The sequence below is a fragment of the Pleurodeles waltl genome, chromosome 8, assembly GCF_031143425.1.
Source record: "Pleurodeles waltl isolate 20211129_DDA chromosome 8, aPleWal1.hap1.20221129, whole genome shotgun sequence".
NCBI classification, from domain to species: domain Eukaryota; kingdom Metazoa; phylum Chordata; class Amphibia; order Caudata; family Salamandridae; genus Pleurodeles; species Pleurodeles waltl.
The window spans coordinates 363,107,813-363,134,187 of record NC_090447.1 but is presented as its reverse complement, the minus strand read 5'-3'; the positions used below and the strand labels follow the sequence as shown (position 1 = coordinate 363,134,187).

General features: G+C 41.8%; 1 protein-coding gene across 1 annotated transcript in view; it reads left to right on the top strand.

Annotated features, from left to right (window-relative positions):
- The window catches only part of CYBB (cytochrome b-245 beta chain), a 166,074-nt gene that overhangs the window by 48,721 nt on the left and 90,978 nt on the right, over nt 1–26,375 (top strand). The window contains exon 5 of the mRNA XM_069204244.1: nt 7,332–7,483. Within this exon, the coding sequence (XP_069060345.1) occupies nt 7,332–7,483 (152 nt within the window). The remainder of the gene's footprint in view (nt 1–7,331; nt 7,484–26,375) is intronic.

Genomic DNA, 26,375 nt, shown 5'->3' with positions numbered 1-26,375 from the left:
CCAACTACTTCCACCACAAAATCGCAGACAAACACAACAGCTTCACATCGTCAGCACCCACAATCACCAGCACCGACACAACCAACACCACAACACCCTGCCGCACCAACCTCCTGAACACCTGGACCCCCACCAATGATGAGGAAATCAGCAAAACTATGAGCTCCATCCACTCAGGCTCCCCAACAGACCATTGCCCCCACCACATCTTCAACAAGGCCAGCCAAATCATCGCTCCCCAGCTCGGGCTGTCATCAACAGCTCCTTCGACACCTCAACCTTCCCAGATTTTTGGAAGCACGCCGAAGTCAACACTCTTCTCAAAAAACCCAAAGCAGACCCTGAAGAACTCATAAACTACCAACCCATTTCTCTTCTCCCCTTCCCCGCAAAGGTTGTGGAGAAGATATTCAACGTACAACTGTCTTGCTTCCTAGAAGACAACAACATACTCAACGGCACCCAGTCTGGATTCCGCAAGAACCACAGAACCGAGACCGCCCTCATCGCCTGCACAGACGACATCAGGACCAGATTGGACAAGGGTGAGACCGGTGCCCTCATCCTCCTAGGCCTCTCTGCAGCTTTTGACACAGTATGCCACCAAACCCTCTGCGCATTCCTTTCTGACGCCGGAATTCGTCACAAAGCCCTGGACTGGCTCACCTCCTTCCTCGCCGAAAGAACCCAAAGAGTCCTCCTTCCTCCTTTCCGGTCTACAGCCACCAAGATCATCTGTGGGGTCCCACAAGGATCCTCGCTCAGCCCCACCCTCTTCAACATCTACATATCTCCTCTCGCCAACATCCTCCGCTCCCACGGCATCACCATTATTTCATACGCTGACGACACCCAGCTCATCATCTCCCTCACTAGGAACCCAGCTACCGCCAAGAATAACCTGCACGCCGGACTTCTCAACATCGCCAACTGGATGACAGCAAGCCACCTCATATTAAACTTAGACAAAACAGAGATCATCATCTTCGGCCCCAACAAGGCAGCATGGAACAACTCCTGGTGGCCCACCACCCTCAGACTACCCCTAACAACCACGCACGCAATCTTGGCATCATACTGGACTCGTCTCTCTCCATGACCCAGCAAATCAATGCAATATCATCCTTCTGCTTCAACATACTTTGCATGTTACGCAAGACTTTCAAATGGATTCCTTTAGAAACAAGAGCAGTCACCCACGCCCTCATAAGCAGCAGACTGGACTATGGCAACGCCCTCTATGCAGGGACCACAGCCAATCTTCAAAGAAAACTCCAGCGAATCCAGAACGCAGCCGCACGTCTCATCCTCATCCTCCCTCGCCACAAACACATATCCACCCACCTCAGATCCCTACACGGGCTGCCCATCAACAAAAGGATCATTTTCAAAATCCTTGTCCATGCTCACAAAGCCCTCCACGACACTGGACCGGCCTACCTCAACGAATGAGTCAACTTCCACATACCAACTTGACAGCTCCGCTCCACCGACCTCGCCCTCGCTACAGTCCCCCGCATCCAATGCACCGCCTCCAGCGGCAGATCCTTCTCCAGCCTCACCCCCAACCTTCAGAAAGCACCTCGGGCCAGATGTATGAATCTGGCCCATTGTGATTCGGTAATTGCGATTTTTAAGAAATCGCAATTACCGACTCGCAAAGGGCCATGTATCACATTTGCGATTCGGTAATTGCGATTTCTTAAAAATCACAAATGCAATTACCGAATCGCAAATTGCGGTACTGGCCCCATTCGCAGCTATGGGCCTGTTGGCCCATAGCTCCGAATTTTTTACATTTCCTAAATTGCGATTTCTGAAACAGAAATCGCAATTTGGGAAATGCAAAAGACCAGGGTGCTGGGGGCCTAAGTTTTACTGCATTTTAAAATTTTGCACCAGGTTACCACCTGGTTGCAGACAATGGTATTTTGCATGTGCAAAATACCATTCTGCGAAAAATCGCAATTTGCGATTTTTTGGCAGAATTGCCTTGCGACCTGGATTTTGCGAATCGCAAATTGCAATTCGTAAAATCCAGGTCGCAACGCAGAAAATTGAAATTTTTGCGATTTTCATTTTGTGGTTTGCGAATGCCTTTGATGTGTTGCAGACCACGATTTTGCACTCGCAAATGGCCGATTTCGCAGTTTGCGAGTGCAAAATCATTTGATACATATGGCCCCTAGAAACATGGCTTTTTGAGCAGTAACCGCCTCCCCCCCAGCGCCTTGAGACCCTACTGGGTGACTAGTGCGCTTAAGAAATGTATTTGATTGATTGATTAATTGATTGATAGGTTTAGCATGAAAGCAGCACCAGGATTGCTGGGGAGCCTGTGCTGATCAGGGGCAGAGGAGATTGGTGGCAGGATGCAGTGGCAGGAACGGCAGGAATTGTAAGTAGGTTTTTAATTGTTTCCCCCATGCAAATCATCCCCTGCACCCCCCTTGACATTAGCGGCAGCCGCCACTGGTCAACAGTGCCATTAAGCTGCTGAGAGTTCAAGTAATATTAAGGCTGCAGGTTGATTCTTGTTAATGGCTCTCAGCAACTCCTCACAAATGTAGATGAATTTCAGTTCAGAGTCTCTGATTGGTCTAAAAGTGACTACCCAGTGTGTGGTAAGAACAGTTTTTGTTATGTTGTTGCAGTTGCCTTCATACCTCCTATCTTATCTATGAAATTAATTGATAGTTGAAAAAGGAATCATTCGTATCCAATTTGGGTTTTCATAGGTGACAGAAAATATTGCTGCTTTTATTTTGTGCTTCTCAAGGACCACCTGTAGCGAGTTATAAATGTTACCAAGAACTGAGGCTAGGATAGTAATCTGGCTGTTTACCAAAATGGCTCTGCATGATTACCGAGGAAATTATTAATCTTTGAAGAAGCTTTGATATTTCTTACATTTTAGTAATTTCTACCACTGATATTTGGTAGGACGTTGAGACTAGTAGTTCGTCACCAGGTTGAACAGCCTTTTTGTTCACAGTATATAATTTTTTAAAACTATTTTTCATCATCTGTAGGGCTGCGAAACAATAGCCTTGGAGAGATTCCACAGGAAAAGGTATTGCATACAGACATTTTTTAAATATGTACTCGAGTTCCTCTTCAACTATTTCCAGGAACGTCCTAAAAGCAGTTGAGTAAATGTGGAACAGGAAGAGCAAGGCATTTGGCAACGACCACATCGTTTGCTGTGGCTATACAGAAATCTCACATTATTTACCACAAGATGTTTCCAAAAGGGTGAATCTACACCACTGAACCATACCATCCGCCATAATAATAGGTCATGGACTACATTTAACTGTGACCAGTTTAAAAAAAAATCCTAAACGGTGAAGTAAATATTCATGTATTTAATTTTTTTAAACTGGTAAAATGCTGGCTTCTGTTAACAAATCCGACCATTTTGCCTCTCCCTGACTGATTTTCATTGGGGAATGTCAAGGAATATGGGGCCAGATGTATCATCACGGCCCTTTGCGATTCGGAAATAGCGATTTTTAAGAAATCGCTATTTCCGACTCACAAAGTGCCATGTATCACATTTGCGAATCGGTAATAGCGATTTCTTAAAAATCGCAAATGCTATTACCGATTCGCAAATTGCGATACCGGCCCCATTTGCAGCTATGGGCCTGTTGGCCCATATCCACAAATTTTTTGCATTTTCAAAATGCAAAACCCCAGGGTGCTGGGGGGCTAAGGCCCCCTCTGCTGCACCCCAAAAGTTTTTTGGTGAACATGTAAGGTGCACACATGCCAAAAGGGCATGTGTGCTTTACATGTACAATTTAAAAATGCATTTTAAATGCATATTTAAATTTTGCACATGTTTACCACCAAGTTCAACTTGATGGTAATTAGCGATTCCTAAGTGCCAAAATCGCATTTAGGAATGGCTTCATACATGTGCTATGAAATCGCAAATAAGGAATCCTTATTTGCGATTTCCAATTTAGAGAGTCGCAATTTGCGACTCTCTAAACAGGGTCACAATTTTAAAGAATCGCTATTTTAACGATTCCTTAAAATTGCGTTCAGAATGTATTTCATACATTCTGAAATGGCATTTTGCATTTGCAAACGGGCATTCGCACCGTTTGCGAATGCAAAATGCTTTCATACATCTGGCCCATGGTTCTTAAAGTCCTGGACTTTGAAACTTCAAAAAGAAGCTCAATCTTGATTTCATTCGGAGACACTTTTCAAACTGAGATGTGAAATTAGAAGTGAGAAAGCATGCGGGGGTAGAAAATAATCGCCTGGCAAACGGCCCTGTTTTGATGATCATTGTCATTATTGTGATAATATTGTTAATCTTGAAAGTCTGAAATCTCTGCATAAAAAAGTGCCGTTCAACAGCAGTCAAACATTTAGAAATATCCTGCAGCCTCCTATCTTAGGTACGTCACTGCTGAAGTAAGTACCTGTTTAACCTTACTAACTGAACACCAACGTCTTGGAAGCACTATTTAATGGTGGTTATAAACATATTCTGCAACTGAAAAAAATAAAAGGACTTCAAGTTCATATAAGGCCTTATGCATCAACGCATTTTCCCAGAACTGGTAATATTATTTGATACATCAGGCCTTATGTTCTATGCATTATGAACTGAGCGCCTTGCACATTCAGCAGGACACCTTTTAGATATGATGTTAGACTTTAATATTTGACCTACTAATCACGCACTCATTCCTCCTTTGTGGACAGACCACTCTGCCATTCAGTTTTTGGTTTCTAACCCTGCAACTAATCAGAGCAAACCAGCTTACCCTGTGCAAACACAAATCAAGTAATGAATGTCAAATACAACAAATTGTTGACTTGGACCACATCTTAAGCACTTATATGATTTGGCAGTTTGGCCTGTCAGATATGTACACTGCATTCAGCTGGATATTAACCGTGGATACTCTAGACCCAGTAAAATGAAACACAACAAACAGAAAAAAATCTGGGTTTTCTAGTGAACTATTTGCAATTAAAACAAAGAACAGTAAACATAAAAGGTTACGGCGTAGGTCTAAACATGAGCCATGTACATCTGCTTACAAAACAATATAGAATGTGGAAAAAAAAGCTATAATAACAATAAAGCCGAGTCATTATTATATGCAATAAAGTGGTGTGTTGCTCAACCCAATGAGTTAATCAGAAGCTAACAGTTCCTCCAGCAAGTGAATGCTATCTGAACATGTTCTCAAAAATACTGATTAGATCAATATTTATAAAAACGCTACCGATTTAAATGGCAAAATTAAACAGAAACATTTTTAAAAGGCTATTAGAATAAATCCTAAACTGCTTACTCCTTCCTTGTTACAATTTTGAAGTTTTGATGTGGTAGCATCTAAGTAAATTGAGAAATTAGTGGCCAAGTTGAGGGCCTCTAGCTCCAGTGGTGACGTTTTCCTACAGCATTAATTAAGACGAATATTGGATATTTATCATAGTACATTTCAAATTTGATGAATAAATTCTCACATCGAAGTGTCTACTCCACTCCTTCAAAGAGTGTAATATTGGCACCTTTAGTACAAATGCCCACATTGGACCCCAGGATTTATAGGTCATTAAATTATCTTTATGTTTAGATAAAAAGTATTGACTGAATCATTGCAGGACATAGGATGTAGCGGAGAGTCTATTTCTTTCTGTCAATCATCTGGGTGTCGCCCTTTGAGAGGAATGGAAATAGACATCAGAGAACAGTCACTTTTGTTGCAAGATTAGATACTCAACGGAGCTCTAACTTTATTACATATTTCATGATCATTTAATAAAGTGGACCTTATGCTGCTCTTTGGTACCTTGGGGCTGGGCAGTGAGTGAGAGGAAGAGCACAGGAGTGGATCCCTCTTTTCAAATAAACTACGTCCAATATATTCAGCTGCAGCAATTGGGATTTAGCTTCCACTGGCTCGGTGTGCAGTCACACAAGTCTCTACCCTCTTGCATCTATTACATCTATTGTTCAACATCTGAGTGATTGCTCTCACTGGTTTGATTGTAGTGAATTCCCATCTTTTATGAAGTATGTACAAAACTGTTTAGAGAGATAGGCTAAAAGGCATCGGTACATGCTAAAGAGTCAAGGGGATAGTAAAGATCCTTGGTTGGCCCTGCAAGACGTTCCTGGGGATAGTGGGGTAAACCAATCCAGCTCTATTTGTAGCATTTAACCTTAAATGAGCTAATTCACACTTGGACTAACCTTTAAGCACCTCATGAAGTCTTTGATGTGTCTTTGATGTGAAGTAGACCAATGCATGGTCAACAGTGTTATAAGCTGCTGAGAAGTCTAGTAATATTAAAGCTGCAGGTCAATTATCATCAGTAGTTCTCTTGACTCATCACATATGTCAATGAGTGTTGATTTTGTGCATCTGATTTGTCTAACGCCTGAACTCATTTTGTGGGAATGACTGCTTTAGTTGCGCTGTTGCAGCTGCCTTGAAACCTCAGTTTCTAATATTGTAGTCCTGATTTATAAATATGATTTTGGGTGATAGTTAAAGAGACCATTTGTGTCCAATTTGGGTTTCCTTAGGTAGGGAAGATTAGTGCTACTTTTATTTTGTGCCCCTCAAGGACCACACCAAATGTGTTATAAATATCAACTTGAACTGGAGTCAGGGTAGTAATTTGTCTCAAACTCTATTGGGCCTGCAGGATGTGTCACACCACTCAAATTGGTATTTACCATAAAAAGGTATATATTGTGTCGTCATTTCCAACTGCAGGTGTGTGTCACTGAACTGATATATTACAGTGTACAAGATTAAATATTGTAGAACACTCTTGCAAGGGAGATATGAAAAACTGACCACTTGCTCCCTCTGGCTTGACAAATGTTCATAAACAACTCCTGGGATACTAAGGCCCTCACTACAAATGACTTGGTAATGCTCTGGGCCACTTTGCCCCCTGGGAATTTTCAAACCCAGAGGTGCCGATCACTCCAGAAGAAGAGTTACTGACATTTTAAGAGTGGGTCCTTGAAGCTGCAGGGTAGAATTGAGGAATCAGCAGGTTAATTAGAAATTTCAGATCGAATTTACAACTGGGCCTCCTTTTCCCCTGAAGTTTCACACAGAGGTTCCGACTGCTCTCAGCAGCCTCCATCTTCAGGTGAATAGGAAATAGGAAAGCCACATCCATTAGCAGCTTCATCAGAGTAAATAGGTGAGGAACTAAGCAATTAGAAAAGGCACCGGATAGCTCAGAAGATACAGAACATTTGGTAGACTGTTATAGACTGTGAGTTAGGTCTTTATGTGTCTAATGTTTTTCTCTGTCTTTGTCATTCTCAGCTATTCACACTGTTGCACACTTATTTAATGTGGAGAGGTGTGTAGATGCCCGGGTCGAAACAAATGGAAGTGGAACCATTCAAGAAGTTCTGTCGAACCTGGGAGATGGACCCAATGAAACATACCTCAACTTTGTTCGATCAAGAGTAGCGGTAAGAACAAAAACTCTCATACAATCTGTGGAAAGCCTGCATGCACCAATTTGATCTTTTGATCACTTGCATCCTCACATTCTCCCAATTAAGCATAGGTAGCACTTATGGAATTTAACTCCACGGAATTCAACGGAGTTACATAAAAAGTCTGTGAGATTTCACAGAGATTGTTGAGCACATCACACTGGCTGCACTGGTATTGATGCCAGGAGTTTGTTCCGCACTGTTCAATCAGTACAAATGGCACCACGTGATGCGCAAGAGGGTGCTGCTTCTTTTTGCCACTGGAGTAGATTTTCTAATTGAACTGCAGCTTTCTCAGTGCGAATGGCTGTGACCTGCCAATCAAGGGATTTGTATCACCCTTGCACCAACCAAGTAGGAGCAGGGCGACGCAAAACCTATAATTAGATTTGCCAAGCCACGCAAGGCCACATTGCGTGGCGCTCCTCTGCTATGTAAATCTGGAATAAGGCAGTGCAACTCAGTGCCTTACATTTCGTGCCCCAGTCCAGGGAGGTGTTCCATGGGTGGAGCGTGGGTGTTCTCATGCATCCATCTATGAATCCACCCATAGTTTCTGAAGCATTTCCAGATTTACCAATAGTGGTAAACCTGGGAATGCATCAGAATGCTAAGCCTTCACAGTGGAGGCACAAGGAGGAGCAATATCTTAATTTTTCCTTGTTTTATCCTCTTTCTGCCTGTGCCTCAGAATCCTCTTTCTACCTGTGCTGCAGAAAGAGAAAAAAGCCTTAAAGGATCGCTCTTGAGTAAGAAAGGGTCCTTTCCAACACAAAAACAATCCTGCCTGTAACACAGGCACCATTGCACCATGGTGTAATGGTGCCTGTATTGGCGTTAGGAGCCATTCGCGATTGAATACTGACAGAGATCAGGAAAGCCCCATATCTTGACAAATATAGTACATTTCTGCCATCTCCCTTTCACTCAGAGAAGTGCACCAAAGTGTCTTGCTGCATTGCATTGCGTGAAATAATGATAATTATAGCCCTCTATTTCTGAGTGCCTGTATCTTCGAACCTCTTAACTGCTCTTCTGCCTTTCTCATAAGTTCACATTAGACAAGAATCTCATTTATAAGTACATGCATGTATAAATATGTGGCAAAGTTGTTCACATATAGGTTGAGCTTTTCACTTAGTTCGAAAAAACATCCTTGCCTTCAAGTTGAAATTATGTTTCAGTGCTCCTCTTTCACCCTGCTTGTCTTTAGCTATAGCCTGAAAGGGATATTTCTTATATTAATGAATGACCACTTATCTTTAGAACTATATCAATGCAGTGATCCACAGAACAAACTCCATTCAAATTAGGCAAATATTTCAGACAAATCTTAAATGAAAAGGAATGCAAAAAGTCTAATTTTGTTATTCACTTAGTTTTTCCAACTGAAGATCTTGTACCATTGGTTGCAGTCAGAGATGATAAGTGATCTAGGTATGATAAGATAAGATAAGATGAGATGAGATAAGATAAGATAATTTAAGATAAGAGTAATAGAAATCACTGTCACCCATAACGATGTCCTAATGCAAAGGAAGAGCTGGAGAAAAGCTGATAGCTCAGCTGTGAAGAGTTTACCAGGATTTCAGAAAAGAGCTTGTTGTTGGCATTAATGGAAGAGATCTCCCAGTTGGGTGAAAAACTGTCTACCCATCTGAACTTTCTAAATGGCAGTAACTTTGAGCAGAGAAAGGGATGCAGGCTGGAGAACACAGGGAGATACGTGGGGCTCCAAGAGCCTTGGTAAGAATAGAGGTCTTGTTGGATGGACAGCTCTTTGGTGCTGACAGTGAGCTGTGAACATGATCGTAAGTACTGTCAAGACCTATGGATAGAGGCTAGATGGCCAGGTGCCAAGGTTTCATGTGAGGTGTACAGAACAAGGCGAGCAGCGGCATTGTACTATATACTGATTGTTACCTTTCTGAGACTGCACAGAAGGTAACAGTAAAAAATTGTCACTTAAAGTCTAAAATAAATTCTGATGAGTGGAGGTTTGCTTTTAAATGTGAACTTCTAAGATCATTATTGAAAACAATGTTACTGATAACTCTTACGTCTTGTAGAGAAAACGTAGTTACCACTTCCTTATTTTATAGCATTATAGTCCACTGAGAAAGGATTTAACAGTTGTTAATTGCCCTCTCTCCAATTTATGTGCCCAAGCAGCCAACGAGGGTCTATAATGGATGAGATGGCATTTAGCCCAAGGCAGAAGGGTTATAATACTTTTAGAATGTTCCAGAGTCTGAGGGTACAATGCTCCAAATCAAACAGGGAGAAATGGAACATGGAACAGATACATCAGAATGTTAATGTAGAATGCCTGATCAATCATTATTAATGCACTGCTACGTTTTTGGCTTCTATGGAGCATTAAACATTCTAATGTTTTAATTAAGGATTGTAGTCCACTGGCAAGGACTATAAAGGTTGTTAAAGTCCCTGAACTAAAGTTATAGGCCAGAGCTGCAGATGAGGGCCTATAGAAAAAGACACCTCCTTTAATAATCGTATGAGCCTGAGATAGCAGAGCTTAATGCTATTAGGAATTTTCATCTCTGGGGATAAAATGTTCTGAAATAAACAGAGAGAAACAGAAAGCAAGCATTGGAATGTTAATGCAGAAGATATGTGCTAGCCGTTATTAGCAGGCATATGCCTTTTGCTTCAACAGTGTCTTTAGTAGATCTCCCATCATTCCAATGTTCCAATAAGATGTATGCAGCTATTTTAATTCAGCCATAGCTGTCTAATCTGGCAGTTACATTATATTTTATCTCGGTTTCCCAACTTAACCAAATGGCATGTCTAGACAGGCAAGCAGGGGTGGCTCTTCCACAATTGCGAAGGAGCTTCGCCCACCGACTCAGAGCCAGCAGCTAAAAAATAAAACAATATTTAATTATAGTTTTTTTTTAGCTGCTGACTGAGGCACTATGTGCAAGGAGCGGTGGGGCTGGGCCATGGGAGGAGAGAGGAGGAGTTGAGTGAGTGCACTTAAAAGGTGAACAGCCAGGTTGGAGAAACAGCACAAACTTCAGTACACTGTCGGAGCGGCAGACCAAGCCATTTAGACCTATCCTAAGTATAGCATGAGATCAGCACCAGGATTTCATGGGGAGCCTGTGCTGGTGGCACAGGGACTGCTGGGACACCAACACCTTCAGGAGAGGAGTGAGGCAGCCGACAGCGTCAGGGGACAAGTAAGTTTAAAAAAAGCAGCCCCAGAGAATGTTTTATTACCAAGTGGAGATTTCAGATAGCAAGAGAAAGGAGTGAGCTGAACTATGAGTTCTCTGAAAAAGGATAGGGCTTGCTAAGAGATGAAAGAGTTGTGGTGCTTTTCCTCCAAGAAAGCATTATTGGATAAGATTGCACTGGATTTGGAAGCAGTTCTGAAGAGGCGAGTATGCAGTACCCACTTCTTTAAGATGGGCAAACGTGCCCAAGAACCCTGCAGCAATAAAAACATGGATGTGTCCATCTTCCCAATTAGAAATGCTAACTGCATGGCACCAGACAAACATTAATGAAGCATATGAATTGTGCAGTATCTGTCGCCTTTTCCTTAAGGCCTGTATGGATTACTGCCTAGTGTTTTCCTATCTGAAATTGTCTCTTGCTCTTTTGTATCATTCTTTCTAATACAACCCTATCTTGTGCTGCCTTGTCTTCTTAAACCTTATCACATGTTACATCATGCCATACTGTCTCACACTTGTGTTCGCTTTCCTGTTTAACACTCTCTCACGCTTTCATACTTTATGTCCTGATGCTCTCATGTCTTGTGATTTCTAATGCGCTCCTATTTTCTTGCTATCACACCATCTACCCTAAATACGGCAGAGGGAGCAATGCCATTCCCCCGATGAAGAATAAGGGTAGCATAGCATATATTTCAACCTTAATAAAACTGACACTCTTAAGTGAACTAACCAACAACTTAACACCTCTATGAAAAAGAAACATAACTGAGAAAAAACAACACATTGTATAGTACCATGCTTTACTCTGAAACAAAGGGCCAGATTTTAGAAGGCCCTTGCGCCACTTTGTGCCACATTAGTGTCATTCTTCTGATGTTAATGAGGCTTTAGGTTGGCAAAAACGCGACATCATATTTACAAAGTGGTGCAATGTACACCTTGCGCCACTTCGTAAACCCTTGCGCCACATTATGCCTGCACCAGGCATAATGTATGCAAGGGGGCGTTCTGGCATTAGAAGACCCAGAAATATGACTCAGTGGAATCTATGAGATTTCACTGGATCATTTCTAGCATAATTTGTAATGCCTGCCTAAGGCAGGTTTTAAAATGAGGCTCCTATTGTTTTCAATGGTCATCCTTTCTCTTTGCAGGATTAGCTTCAATGTTTTAGGTGCTAATCCTGCAAAGAACCAAACTAGCATCAACATTTTTGAAGCTAGTTCCCTAACATGTGCCATGGTACGTTGTATCATAAATGTGTTGCACACATGGTGGTGTTGGGGGGGGGGCACAATGGGGCACAAGAAAAGTGGTGCATCATGACATGATGCACCACTTTTCCCCGAAATGTCTAAACTCCCTAGAATGTCATTGGAGAACATTTTCCACCCATTCCTGAAATATGTTGTTAGTACTTCCAGGAAGACATTCAAAACCAACACTTTAAAATTCAGGATTCAGTTCATTGATAATAAATAAAAAAATACCTAAAACTATTTGAGATCATAAACACCCAAATAGCACCCAAACCTAATAACACTGCCCTCAACAGTGGCCAAGTGTTCAAATCAAGCTGTGTTCTTTCATAGGAATCTGTAAATGAGAAAAGGTATTGAACCAAAAGCCAAACCAGCTATGAAATCTCCCTTTTAGTGCCTCTACTCTAGAATGTATCTGCACCTATAACAAGCCTTGCTTTAGAACATCTAATTTGACAAATGTCTCTGCAGAAACCTTCCCTCCTCACTGACTTACTTTCTCCTTAGCTGTATGAAATAGTGAACCATTACTTACTATCTAAATGTTTAGAAGAAAGATTTTACATGTGTTTTTCTCCGGAAAAGGTGTAAATCATGCCCCAGCACATGCTCACAATCAATAAAAAATTACAACCTCTACGTACTCCTTTTAGTGTACCCCCACACTATTCATACTTGCACCTATTTTATCCCTCTTTTACCTTAAACCATGAGGTGACTTTGTTGAGTCCTTAAACATCATGTGTGTCACCAGTATCCAGCTGATACATAAATCTACTTAATCTGTTACAAATCTTAAACATTGCTTAGATACCATACATGAATGAATGATGGAAGAAATCCTCAAACCCAACCCCATTGTAATTGAATTCCTCCTCATTGTCTCTGACCCCAAAGCTGTACAGTGTCCAAATTACTTTAAAAGCTAACAAGAGTCATTCTTACACCAAGATTTTAATGCATGCTGAGTCTCTAAGGCTATCCCTCAACAGCAAACTGAACATGGACAGCCACAAAACATTTATAAATAACTATGCTCACCAACAGCTTTACTCAGATTCTCATATGAATCTAACATTTCATTCCTAAACACATGTCAAACAAGGTATGCAAATACTTGTCATATCATGTCTAGAGTGTGGGAACTCACTCCTCACTGACCTTTATTGTCCCACATTTACATTCGCACGTCATACGGACACCAGACTAACACCAATTACAAAAAAAAATGAACACATCACTCAGATACTAAAGACTCTCCATTGGCTACTACTATCTCCTAGAAGCATCTTAAAAACTGCTAACTTCACTTCAAGGCTGTACGATGGAATGACGCACAATACTACTCAAGTTAATTAACTACGAGTGGAGAGAATAAAGGTCTAAGGTTCAAATCAACTTTCTCAAAGAAAACACCCGCACTTCAACACTTTACTCTCTCACAAACATTCTCTCTCAATGTTCCTACGATGGAAAATTACCTACTCAATAGAATTCGGCTGGCCAAATTCTTTCTGATCTTCAACCACAATCTAAAAGAATACCTGTTAAACAAGTTTCTGGATCCTCTATCTTCTCCTTCCCCACTACTTACCACGTATAAACTCTGCTTCAGCACTCACCAAGGACAAGTACACAACTCCCTCTGAGGACTTTATTTGACAAGTGATCCACTTTCAACTATAATAAACACTAATATACAATTGTTTCCAACTCTACTTTCAGTATATGCTGCTGTCTAAGCACCTTGATGCCTAAATTTAGGTTATATAGTCCTGTTTCTCCTTAGATACAGGAGGCCATGGCAGTACAACTACCTGTGTATTTAGTTTACCCTGTAATGTTGTCAAAGACTGTGTCTGGGGCTAGAAGTAGTAATCACCAGCACACTTTAGGTTACCTATAAGAGAACATTTCTAACCCAATACAATTACATTTTTGTTGTTTTATGCTTTGCCTTGGCATTTTTCTCCTGGTTACAGCTATGTTCCATGTGTTTTTGTGTCCCAAATAAAAAGCTGACCGTCAATTGTCTTCAATAGTTTCCTGCTACTGTTCAAGTGAGTCATTAACAAAGCAGATGATATGACATCAGATAGCCAATGAGTCCTTTGCGCATGTGCACTGCATGTACACAGAGGTCAACTGAGAAATCAGAAAAAAAGGCTGCTGCTTAGCCTGAGTGACAAGAGAGCATTTGTCAGTCCTTGCTCAGACAGAAACATTCAATGCCCCCTCCCTTTTTTGTTGATGGCAGATGAGATGGAAGAGAAAAGCATATGTTGTCATTAATGGCAGATTCTTCGGTCCCTATTGTCATGAACATCTCACTTCCGGTAGTACAGGGAACTGTCTCCATGACAGCTGGGCCTAGGAAGGTGAGTTGGAAGGAGGGTGCATAGCATGTTTGCATGTATTTGTGTGTCTTTGTGTAAATTATTCTTAAGGGCATATGTGCATGTGTGCTCATATATGTTGATGTGAGTAGTGTAGGTGCCTGCTTCTGTAAGGGCAGGTGTAGTCATACGGCAGGCAGTATGGGTGGGCGAAGGGGCATATTTTGGGTTCATGGCAACATTTTGACTATCCCTGACACAACTGTGACATATATTTGTCTTTTTCTGCACATAATCAGTTACATTCTAGATATTCCTGGCATAATACTAACCAATTATTGACATCTTGAGGCCATTCTTAATGAAATTCTAGCTGTCACTTGCATAATAGTAGCCAATCCTTAACATAATATGAGCGTTCTTGCAAACATATTGTGGGCATTCTTGAGGACATTGTGACTGTTATTGTCCAATTAGTGGATTATCATTAACATATTGTGAACATTCCTAACAACACTGTTGCTGTCCCCAGCAAAAGGTAGCCCACCCCTAACATATTTCGGGCACTGTTGACTGGTCTGCATTTTTGACAATATTCTGGCTAGCTTTTGAACAATGGTGGCATACATATGACATACTGTAGCCATTCTTGGCAACATTTATGATATGATTGGAATAACAATGACCCATCATTTTCACATTGTAAGCATTTTTTAGAACAGTCTTGCCTTCCCTGAAATAAGATCCACATTGACATATCTTTGGCATCCTATCTATAACATAATAGTGGCCCTTTCAGATATGTTGTAGGAAGTTCTAATAGCATTCTAACTACTACTAGCAAAACCAGGGTAATTTCCTGACGTTCTGTGGCAATTCTTGAGAATATTCTGGCTCTATTTGGAAGTGACCATTGTTCCCATAGTCTTGCTGTCAATATGGTAATGGTGGCTACAGTGCAATGACTCCTGACCTGGCATAATGTGACCATTCTTGGTTTAAATCGTTCTATTCACAAAATAAATGATGGTTTAAATGCATGCCATAAAATGACCGCCCCTTAGGGTTTGCTTATGAGCATTAGTGGGCATGAAAAGGCAGAATATGCCCGTATGAGATGTATTGCATTCAACATACTAGGTGGAAATGACAAGCTGATGTGTGGGGATCAAACACATACTTACTAAAACTGGAAATGCAGTATTCCAGGATGAAAACTGCACATTTTACTTGGGGGCTTCAAAGTGAAATTACCTTTTTTTCAGAAATCGGAAAACAACTATTTTAAACAAATTATTCAATTTCACATATGTATTTCAGGTTGATATGTGTTTAATAATTAATGCTGTGTTGAGGAGTCTTATTGCTGAGTTTGGTTCCTTGAAGCCCTGTGGCACTTGTTGCTATTTCACAACTTGTGTAAAGACATAAAGACATTTTATCATTTATAGTGATTAAGATTTTTATGATAATATCACCACTCCTGTTTGAGTCCTCAGCAAGTGTGATTGGTGTAAATCTATGCTGTTTAATCTATTACCCGCTTGTGTCCCTCTGGTCCTGTCATGATATGGGTTTCTTTTCATTTTAGTAAAATCAGCCCCGGGAGCTGGCTGTGTTAAGTTTTTCATTGAAACAGCGATCAGCATGCATGACGCGCTGGTGTAATTACAATGGAAATTAAAGCAAAATGAGCTGATCAGCCCATTTTACTCTCACTGCATTGGTACTCAGGGGCACATCTCAGACCCCTGAGCACCGATTCAGATGGGGTAGGTGTCATTGGAAAGGGGAGAATATCCCATCTTCAATGATCCCATTTCCCAGTGTTTTTAATACTGTCTTTCTGCTCCACCCCCCCCCAGGGGTGGATGGGGGAAATTGCTGAAGAGGCAGAAATCCCACTAGACAGCAGGGATTACTTTTTTTTATATACTTGTATGGATGGGGGCTGCCCAGGATGGGCATGGCGATGTCCCCACCCCATAAAAATGGGTAAACATTTTTCTGCCCCACTAGGAAGCATATGGGGCTAATTACCCCATTTGCCCCTGGTGGTGGGCAGAAAGTGCACTAAACACCAGGGATTACTTTTTTACATATTTGTAAGGGTGGAGGCTGACCAGCGTGGGCATGGTCATTCCCCCACCCCATAACATTTTTTAAAGAATCTTTCTGGCCCCGTGTGGGGCAATGGGGGCATTTACCTTCATCTGCCCCTCTGGGAGGGAGGGGGGAAGAAAGCCCACTGGACAATAGGTGTCAGGTTTTTTTTTTTAAATGTAAATTGTAGGGTGAGGATGCCCAGCATGGGCAGGGCCACACCCCCAATGCCATGAAATGGGGAAACAGTCTCTCTGCTCCCACTGGCGGACATATGCGGGCACCGTAGAGGTGCAGAAAGCCCATTAGACAACAGAGACTATTTCTTTATATATTTGTAGGGGTGGAGGCTTCCCAGCATGGGCATGGCCGTGCCCCGAGCCCATAACAATAGGGAAATAATCTTTCTGCCCCCCCTAGGGTGAATATGGGGGCATTTACCTTCATCTGCCCCACGGGGAGAAAGAAAGCCCACTGGACACCAGGAGTTATTTTTTTATTTAAATTGTAGGGTGGGGATGCCCAGCATGGACATGGTTATGTCCCAACCCAATAAGATGGGGATACAGTCTTTCTGCTCCCCCTGGGGGGCATATGTGGGCCGCTCAGGTGGGTTAGAAAGCCCACTAGCCACCAGGGATTACTTTTCATTTTAGAATTTTAGAAGTGGGGGCTGCCCAGCACAGGCATGACCATGCCCCCACCCATATAAAATGGGGTAACAGTCTTTCTGCCCCTGGGGGTAGATGGGGCAATTACCCCATATGTACCCTCATGGGGCAGAAAGTCCACTAAACACCAAGGATTTCTCCTTTTTTAAAGAATTGTAGCAGCGGGGGCTGCCGAGCATGGACATGCCCCCACCCCCTTAAAAATAGGTAAACAGTCTTTCGGCCCTGGGGCAGATTAGGGGAATTTCCCCTGATCTGCCACCGGTGGGCTGAAAGCCAACCAGAAGCCAGGGATTCCTTTTTAAAATATACGGATGCGGACTGCCCAGCATGGGCCTGGCTATGCCCTCACCCCCAGTAAGTGGTGCAACAGTCTTCTTGTCCCCTCCAGGGGGCAGACGGGATAACTACCCCTGATCTGGCCCCCTAACAGGCAGAAAACCCACTGTATGGCAAGCAAGAGGACATTTGATTGGTTAACTCCCAGTATCATCTCACTTTCAATGGTAAACGTCTGCACTTTTTGAGCTTGGGTAGGCTGCCACCTGGAAAAACCTACCAGACCCAGACAATTCTGAAAACTAGACCTCTAGTGGAGTCCAGAATGGCATGGTTCACATGGATGTCACACAATTTTCTTACCCACAATGCCATGAAAACCTCTAACATTTACCAAAAAAACACATTTTCACCACACTTGTGGGAGAAAAATTTTGGGAATGTGGGGGAGCCACAAATTTCCTACCAGACAACATTCCCCAAAGTCTCCTAATAAAAATGGTACTTCACTTCTGTGCGTGGGGGAATACCTTGACACAAAAGGCACTAAAGTGGAATGGAAGAGATCACCAATAGGGGAAGCTGCGGAATTTGTGGGCATTCTTGGCCACCACTCAGGGAAATCTATCAACCACAGACATTATTGAAAAGTAGACAGCTAGAGGATTCCAGCGTGGTGTGTCTGGCTCCCAGTGTCCTTGATTGTACCCATTCTTGTCACAGGCACTAGGCCCAGCCACACAAGTAGAGCAGCATTTTTATCAGCAAGGGTGGGGTAATGCTGGGTGGTAGGTATTTTGTAGGCCTGGGCAGAGTTTATGGAGTTTGACTCTGCGGAATTCCGTGAAGTTGATTAAAAACTCTGTGGTATGCCGCAGAGTTCTGTGACCCGCAGATTCCTGAATGTGCCCGATCTCGGAAGCGTTTAACCAGGCCCGACTTGCTTAGCACTTCCGAGATCAGGCACATTCAGGAGAGGGCCGTAGGCAGTGAAAGCTGCAGTTTCAGGCCTCTTGTGCACCGGCTTGTCCCGGCCTGAAACAGCAGCTTTCTTTCACTGCCTACAGCCGTGGCCTGAATTCAGGCCAGTGCTGTAGGCAGCAAAAGCTGCCAGGTCTCTTGTGCACAGTCCTGCCCCGTGTGCATGGGACAGGCCGGTGCACAAGAGGCCTGAAACTGTAGCTTTCACTGAATTCAGGCCAGGGCTGCAGGCAGCAAAAGCTGCAATTACAGTCCTTATTTGTGCACCACTGAGCACAAACAACGAAAAAAAGCATACAGGAGACAAGTTCTTACCTGGGTCCTCGTCGTCCTTCCCCCAGCTGTCTATCTCTCTCTGCCTCCCTCTGCCCCCTTCTACGCTGCTGGCAGAGGGAGGCCTGGCCCTCCCTGGATCCATTGCCAATGCCACTGAAGCCCACTTATGGGCTGAGCTAGGGCCCAAAGTCCACATCTATCCACCTTTAAAAAAAAGAATCAGTTTTGAGTGGAAAAATGTGATGTATCAATATTGTGTTTTGGGCTGTTTACTGAGACAGTCACTAGGCCTACCCACACAGGTGAGGTACTACTTTTATCAGAAGACCAAGGGGAACGCTGAGTAGAAGGAAGTTTGTGGCTCCCCGCAGATTCCAGAACTTTCCATCACAGAAATGTGAGATAAATGCATTTTTATTACTTAAAATTTGAGGTTTCAAGAGATTCTGGCTAAAAATACCTGGTGAGAGGTATGCAAGTCACCCCATCCTGGATTTCCCTAGGTGCCTAGTTTTAAAAAATGTGCAGGTTTGCTGCATTTTCTTAGGTGCCAGCTGAGCTAGGGCCCAAAATCCACAGCTAGGCACATTGCAAAAAAGGGTCAATTTTGAGTGGAAACATTCGATATGTCCATGTTGTGCTTTGAGGACTCTCCTGTCTCAGGTACTAGACCTTCCTACACAAGTGTTGTACCATTTGTATCAGGAGACTAAGGGCAACAAAGAATAGTAGAACAAGTATTATTTTCAATTGTATTTCTCTGCAGTTGTGCCTTCCAAATGTAAGCCAGTGTACAAGAAAGAAGACACTTTGATAAATACCCTCTAATTCACATGCTACAATGGGTGCCCACAAATTTGGAAATGTACAAATAACCACTGCTTCTAAAGAAACACGTGTTTCCTTGATACCTATTTTTCACTCTTCATATTTTCCCATATGAATTGCTCTATATCCGGTACATAACGAAAACCATTCCAAGGTGCAGCTCAGTTACTGGCTCTGGGTATCTCGGGGTCTTGAAAAACAACAAACCCTGCATATCCCTGAAACCAGAAGTGTTGAGCAAATGCAAGGGTATATATATACATATTGCTTTTGTTAATCAGCCACCTTGAGGAGAAGTTACAAATAAAAACATCACAAATGGCAGTTTTTTCCTACTAATTAAATTTTGTTTTTATTTCAGTGACTAGTTTCTTTGTGAAAAACTTGAAGGATCTTCAAAAATGACCCCATGCTGAACACAGAACTTTGTTTATTTTTCAGGAATGTATAGCTTTCCAGGATTCACCATGAGTTTCTCACCTGTTTCTACTGCAAACTGGAAGTAGGTTTAAAGCATATAAAATAGGAAAATGGTCTGCCTCCCAGTAAAATACTGAAACTGTGTTAAAAAACTGGTTTTCTGAATCCAGTCCCTCTATTCCTGAAAGATGGGAAAATGGTCATTTTAGCACCACAAATTGTTCGTTGATATCATTTGCAGGAAGAAAACAGATGCTTTCTTCTGCAGCACTCTTTTCCCATTTTTCCCCAAAAACCTAAATGTAACTATATTTTGGCCAATTTCTCCATCCCCTCCAGGGGAATCCACAAACACTACGTACCTTTAGAATCCCCAGGATGTTGAAAAAAGGTGCAAATTTGGCATGGTTTGCTTATAGGGACAAAATGTTATTGAGGCCTAAATGCAAACTAACCCAAATAGCCAAAAAAAAGGCTTAGCACAGGGTGGGAGGAGGGGCTAGCAACATTATTGATTACTTACATTGATGTCTGAGCCTGCATGGTTTGTATTCAACTGTAGTCAAAAGTCTGTGATTATAACAAAGCATTACTTCTGCACGCCATGTACATACTTTACTGTTTGACATCAGGTCATTCCCACCTTTGCATATAAAAAGGTAAACGTTTATTTAAGAAGCAACAGAGCAAAGAGGGTAAAAACAATGAGTGGAAGTGGCTGTGTAAGGGGCTCCACCCTTCCAGGAACCCTTGATATGGAGGATATGAAGGAGCAGGGTGTATGACTACAATGAGATTATGGACCATACATCTTCAAATACTAGAATTTTGTTGTGGTTTAGATCTTCTGTCCTTCCCCAGGCAATGTTCAATTATGTTCTTTCATGGTCAGTTTGTAGGTCATTTCATTGTGCTTCAGAGCACAATGGGTTTAGTTACAGTCCCCACATGAAGTTAGGTAAGAAAGAGGGTGTGAATGTTGTGGGTGAATATTCAGGACTTGGTGTTGTATCCATGCTCTAGATCATTTCCTAATGGCCTGTCCAACAGCTGTATGTGGTTTTGATCTCTGTGTTTCACCCTATTGATAACTCCTCTAAGGTAGTGTCCACCCCAGCAATTTATTTGCTTCTAGTTTTCTGAGCTGCTTTGCGGTAGGCTGCAAATGTCTGCGAAATTTCTATGGAATGGTCTACTAGAAAGACTAAGACTGATAGAGCACTTTGGTGGTCTTCAGGCTGGATTATTCTTAATATTTTCTTCAGAAGGGGGGGTCTTCTCCTACAGTACTGTTATGACTCTAGGAGAATGAGTGCAGCGTTTTAGACTATTTTCAAGAAATTCTGGGTAAGAGGTTTTGTTCCCACTGTGGCTTTGTTTGTGGAAGTCCAACAGGTTGAATTTTGCCAAAGCTTAGTATGTAAGATCATCTCTACTTTGCAGGGAGGTGGGATACGATTTACGTTGTGGTTGTAGCTCATTGATAGGATTCTGACATCATTGATAGGAGGTCCACATTTTCCTAACTTTCTTTGTGTATTTTGATTTTAATATTGTTTTGTGAGATGCCTTGCTTGACCAGTCTTTGAGAGAGAAATATTTATGGAGAGAAGTTCAATGTTCTTGGTTCTAGAACCAACTGGTCTTTTTTGTGGAGTTTTGTTGAGGGTTGATAAATTCTTCTAGCATAGACATAAGATAGGTGTGTTCAGCATGCTTTGCTGCATCTAGCCACATAACTCATAATCCTTTTGCAGTGGTATACCACAGTTAGCTTGGACGGCTGCTGTTTTAATGACTGCAGTATCTTGAAAAGAGACAGTTTTTGGTTTGCACTTTACCTCCTGTGAGTTTTGAAAGGTCTGATATTTTAGTTGTTATCCTCTAGTACATTTGCTGAAGGGTTCAGCCATGGATTTGTTTTGGAAGACATTCTGAGTTTTTATCCTAGAAGGCTTGTGAGATTTGGAACTGAAGGACATGCCGTCTTTCTGAGGATCCATAAGCAACCATCTTCCATATGCGTTTTTGTGTCATTATTCAGTATCACCATGTGGAGTTCTTTCCATTTCCTTTTGAAGAACCTAGTTTTTTTTCTATGAAGCTCTTAAATTGTTTCATCAAGCTCTGAATGATTATGAGGGTGAAATGTTTCACCCTTCCAGCTTCCACAACAGTTTTATTTTCTTTAGAGTACACCCTTCTCCTTGTGTCTTTCAGAATATTTCATTATTGGGCAAGATTCTTATATCTGATTGCGCTGGGTGCTAATGAATCATTATCTTAGACATGGTTTAAGGATTTGAAACAGGGGTTCCCCAGCTTTCCTCTATGTGGTTCCAATGTCTGAGTTTCTCTCCAAGCTTGATAGGAGGTTGAAGTGGTAAAAAGTATGCAATGATAGGTAAAGCTATGTATTATTTCCATTCGCTCTTCTTTAAAAACAAATTGCTTAGAACTTGATTTCTTCTTTATTGTGCAATCAATACTACGGTCATGCTTTTTTTGTTTATTAATTGGAATGTTGTTCTCCTTATGGTAGCTTTCTGCATGCAGAAGTAGTCTCTTGAAAGCATCTGGTGTGTACTCCAGGAGCACTGAATCATCAGCGTAGAATAAAAGTGGGAGTGAGATGTTTTGCATTTTCAGACTACCAGGAGTAGCTTTTTTTACAAATTCCTCAAGGAGATCTTGTATATATATGTTGAAAAGGATTTGGGCCAGCAGCAGCTTTGTTTTATTCCTGTTTAATATGGTATATTGATGTGACCATGTCATCTATAACTTACCTGCACGGACGTGTCTGTGTATATTGTTTTTGATAGTTGAAATCACAAATAGTTTCAGAGATATTTTCCAGTTTTGCCATAGTTTATTTCAGTCACTGCGGTTGAATGTGGATGGGAAATCTAAGAAAGCTACGTACAAGCATTCTCCCCTCTATTTTGAGTATTTTGACACAAAGTAAAGGAGAATCAAGGCCTAATCGATTAAGAAGTGGCCATGTCTAAATCCTGCATTGTACATTTCCAGGATGCTTTCGTCTGCTTCCCATTCCTCGATGTGCAGGATTATGATGGTTAAGATGTTGGTTTCCATGTCTATAGGACAGATGGGCCTATATGATTTTGGGTCTGATGTTTTGGCTGTCTTGCATATCAGCAGTCTGATGTTATCAAGCCACGAACCTTTGATGGTGCAGATTTCGATGCTTTGGTGAGAAAAGGCAGCAAGATTTTCACCCATGGGTTTGGGTAGCATTTGAACTGTTTGTTTGAAAGAAGAATAGGGTCTGCGTTTTTTAATTTTTCAAACTAGAGATTGCCTCCTGGATCTGTTTAGGAGAGAACCAGTTTTGGGTTTCACTTTTGAATTCTTTCTGGTCCATGCATTTTGAAGGTCTGATTCTTTAGTTGTTATACTATATTACTTTTGCTGAAAGGGTTAGTGATGGGTTTATTTAGAAGTTATGTTCTGAACGTGCTAAAAGTGATGAATATACGAGGCTTGTGATATTTTCAAATAAAGGACATTCAGTCTTTCGGAAGGCACACTAGCAAACACCGTCCAGAAGAGTTTTCCCGTCATTATTCAGTATCACAACGAGGAGTTCTTTCCATCCCCTTTCATTGAATTTAGTTTACTTTATTCCCATCAAGATCTTCCATTCTTTCTTCAATATCTATAATAGTATGCTGGAGAGGAATATTTTGTCCTACAACCTGCCACTTTATTCTTTTTTGATTTAGGGCAAATCCTCCTTCCTGTGTCTTTCAGAATGGTTCCACCTTGGGCACACTTCTTATCTTCGATTGCTTTGTGTGCTGAAGAATGATTATCTTAGAAATGGCTTATGATTGATTGTCAGAGCACTGTGGTTTAAGGATGGTTTTCCCATGAATCCAGGACATCTTTGTCTGAGCCTCTACAGTTTAGTTTGATTCTAAATCAGATTTCAGGGGTGCTATTGGAGCATGCGTGCAATGCTCTTTGCAGAAGGTTTCATTTCAGAGGAGTGATAGGGAACTTTGTCACTTTCAACTTGCCAAGTCAAACTTATGTTAGCGAACTGGGACCATTTGGCTAGGTGAATTAAGATGTAGTTTATAAGTGAAGTATAGATTAGTGGGCAGGTCTGTTCATGGTATTCAGCAGTATGCAGGACATAGAGCATGCCATTTCTGTTGCAGACGTTATCCTAAAAGTTGATTTTAACATCTGGGGCCCTATTATAGATAGGGTGCATTTTCTCTGTTTGTGCCACAGCACACCTGAAAACAGTTGTTCATGGCGCAAGCAGAGAAAGAGCGCCATATTACATGTAATGTGTTGCCCCCAGGGCAGCGCATTTAAGTGAAAAATGGAGCAGCTGCTTTTAAGCCATTCTGTGTTTCACTGTGCAGGTGGCAATCTCAGAGTGCCCCCTGTCAGCTTCTTTGCCTCTGCACTCACATCTATAATACAGCGTGGGCAGAGGAATTCCCTCATTTGCATGGAGCCACGCCACCATGCAAATGAGGGAACACCCGCTGGTGTTAGCACAAGTGCTATATGTGCTCCAGCGCTATCAGTATTACAGAAAGGGCTGCACAAGCATCTGCAGCCCTTTCTGTAATACCACAGTGCCCTGGTGCACCAGTAGCTGGCGTAAAACCTTGTTGCGCCTCTGGGGCACATTTTGTAATACGGCCCATATGTTTCAGGCCTACTCCCCAGAAGCAGCTAAATTCCAGTCGATACTTTTTATTGTAGAACTGCTGTGCAGGCCGAATCAGAATTGTTCTGAAGTTCTTGCTGGCATGCTGTTTGCTGTAGCCCTTCAAGGAGTTTTAAGTGTCCTTACTCAAGAGCTCTTGTGCATCTCTCTCTGGGGGTTCTGGCAGCTGCCATTACTTCAGATCGCCTAGCATTCATACCTCTTTTTCCGGGTTGCTATGGTCAAAGTTGGGCTTGACAGACAGTAGGAGTTTTCTTAGTCATGCAGTGGAGGCAAACGTCAGCCATTTCTTTGTGAGTCATGTTTTCTTTTGCTTGCCTCTTCAGTGTCTGTTTTGTTCAAGTAAGGTTTTCTGGATGATGAAGTGGCATGGGGTTATTTGCAGTTATTTAATTTGCTTCTTTTTCTGACATCACTCAAAGAGGTTTTATGAACCACTTTGTGATGTCTTTTATTGGATTCTGTGTCTATCCTTTCTGCAGTTTTTGGCCGTCCTTTGTGAACAAGAGGTTTCTTATTGAAGCTGCTTCCATGGCAGGGCCTGTAGGAGATAGGATAATTCCAATTTATTGATAAATCGTTCAGTGCAGAGCAGCAACTTAAGTTGCTGTGCTGCTTTGCACTAAGCGGAGGGAGCATCTCAGAGACATATCTACTGTTATGGCACTGCTGCTCTCCTTGCCAGAGCTGATGCACATACAGTCTGCCTAGAGCCAGTCACTCACCTGTAAACTACAGTGTAAACTTGTGTGGATGATGTCTGACATAGGTTTTGTACATGAAGGATATTCCTCCATTAGAAAACACTATTATTAGACATGTTTTAAAACGTTTAAAACATTCATAGTGTGCTGTACAATGCACACACATGGCATGTGTGAAAAGTTAGGAGAAATAAAAATATTTTCCCTTTTAACTTCTGCCTCAGGTTGGTGCTATTTTTGTTGCATAATCCTGTCTACCATTTTAGTCAATATTGCTTTGTGCCAAAACCATTTATTAGAAGACATTCTCTTGATGCAAAGTAGTCAAAGCTAGCACAAAGCGCTATTTGCAATCCATAACAGGATACGTTACAGTGTAAATAACATTTTGCATTGAAAGTAAATACTTTATGAAAGCTTTACGTTGTTTTGAGTCACTTTTTCTGACTTTGCACCTGTGATAAATCTGCCTTTCCTTTTCTCAGAGAGGCCACTGGTTCTGGGCTGGATATTTTGCATACATTTATGATGAAGAAGTTTCTGCTATTGTATAGTTCTTGATGTCCTTTTGGTTAGCCAAGAATGGTTCCGAGTCTACATCATTCATCAGTGATTTGCAACTGGATTGTTATTCAGTGCCACTCTGTTCACATTTGGTTTCTCCACTTGAGTCTCATACTAGTAATTCATTCTCTGTTGTGATTTTGGCATTGGTAGTGGTTGTAGTGCAAAGACCTCAATCCGTGGCTTTGTCCTTCTTACTAACTTTAGGTTGAGTGGCAGAGCTTTGCACTTTGATGCGTCTTGCCCACTTGATGGTTTGTGAGCTCTAAGCTCCCATTCCATTTGCAGGACTTCTGATTGAAATTTGTGATTAACTATGAGATAAAATAAATTAAATTGAACTTTATAAAGTGCAGCAGTTACCTCTACATGACGTTTTGGCATTAGAAAGCGAGTATAATTTATTTGTTGAAATCGTTTCTTGTTGTGGTTTTCCCCAAAACATTTTCCTTTGGGTGTGATAATAGCTTCCTCCTTTCAGCATCTGTATGGTTTTTATGTGCCAATCACTT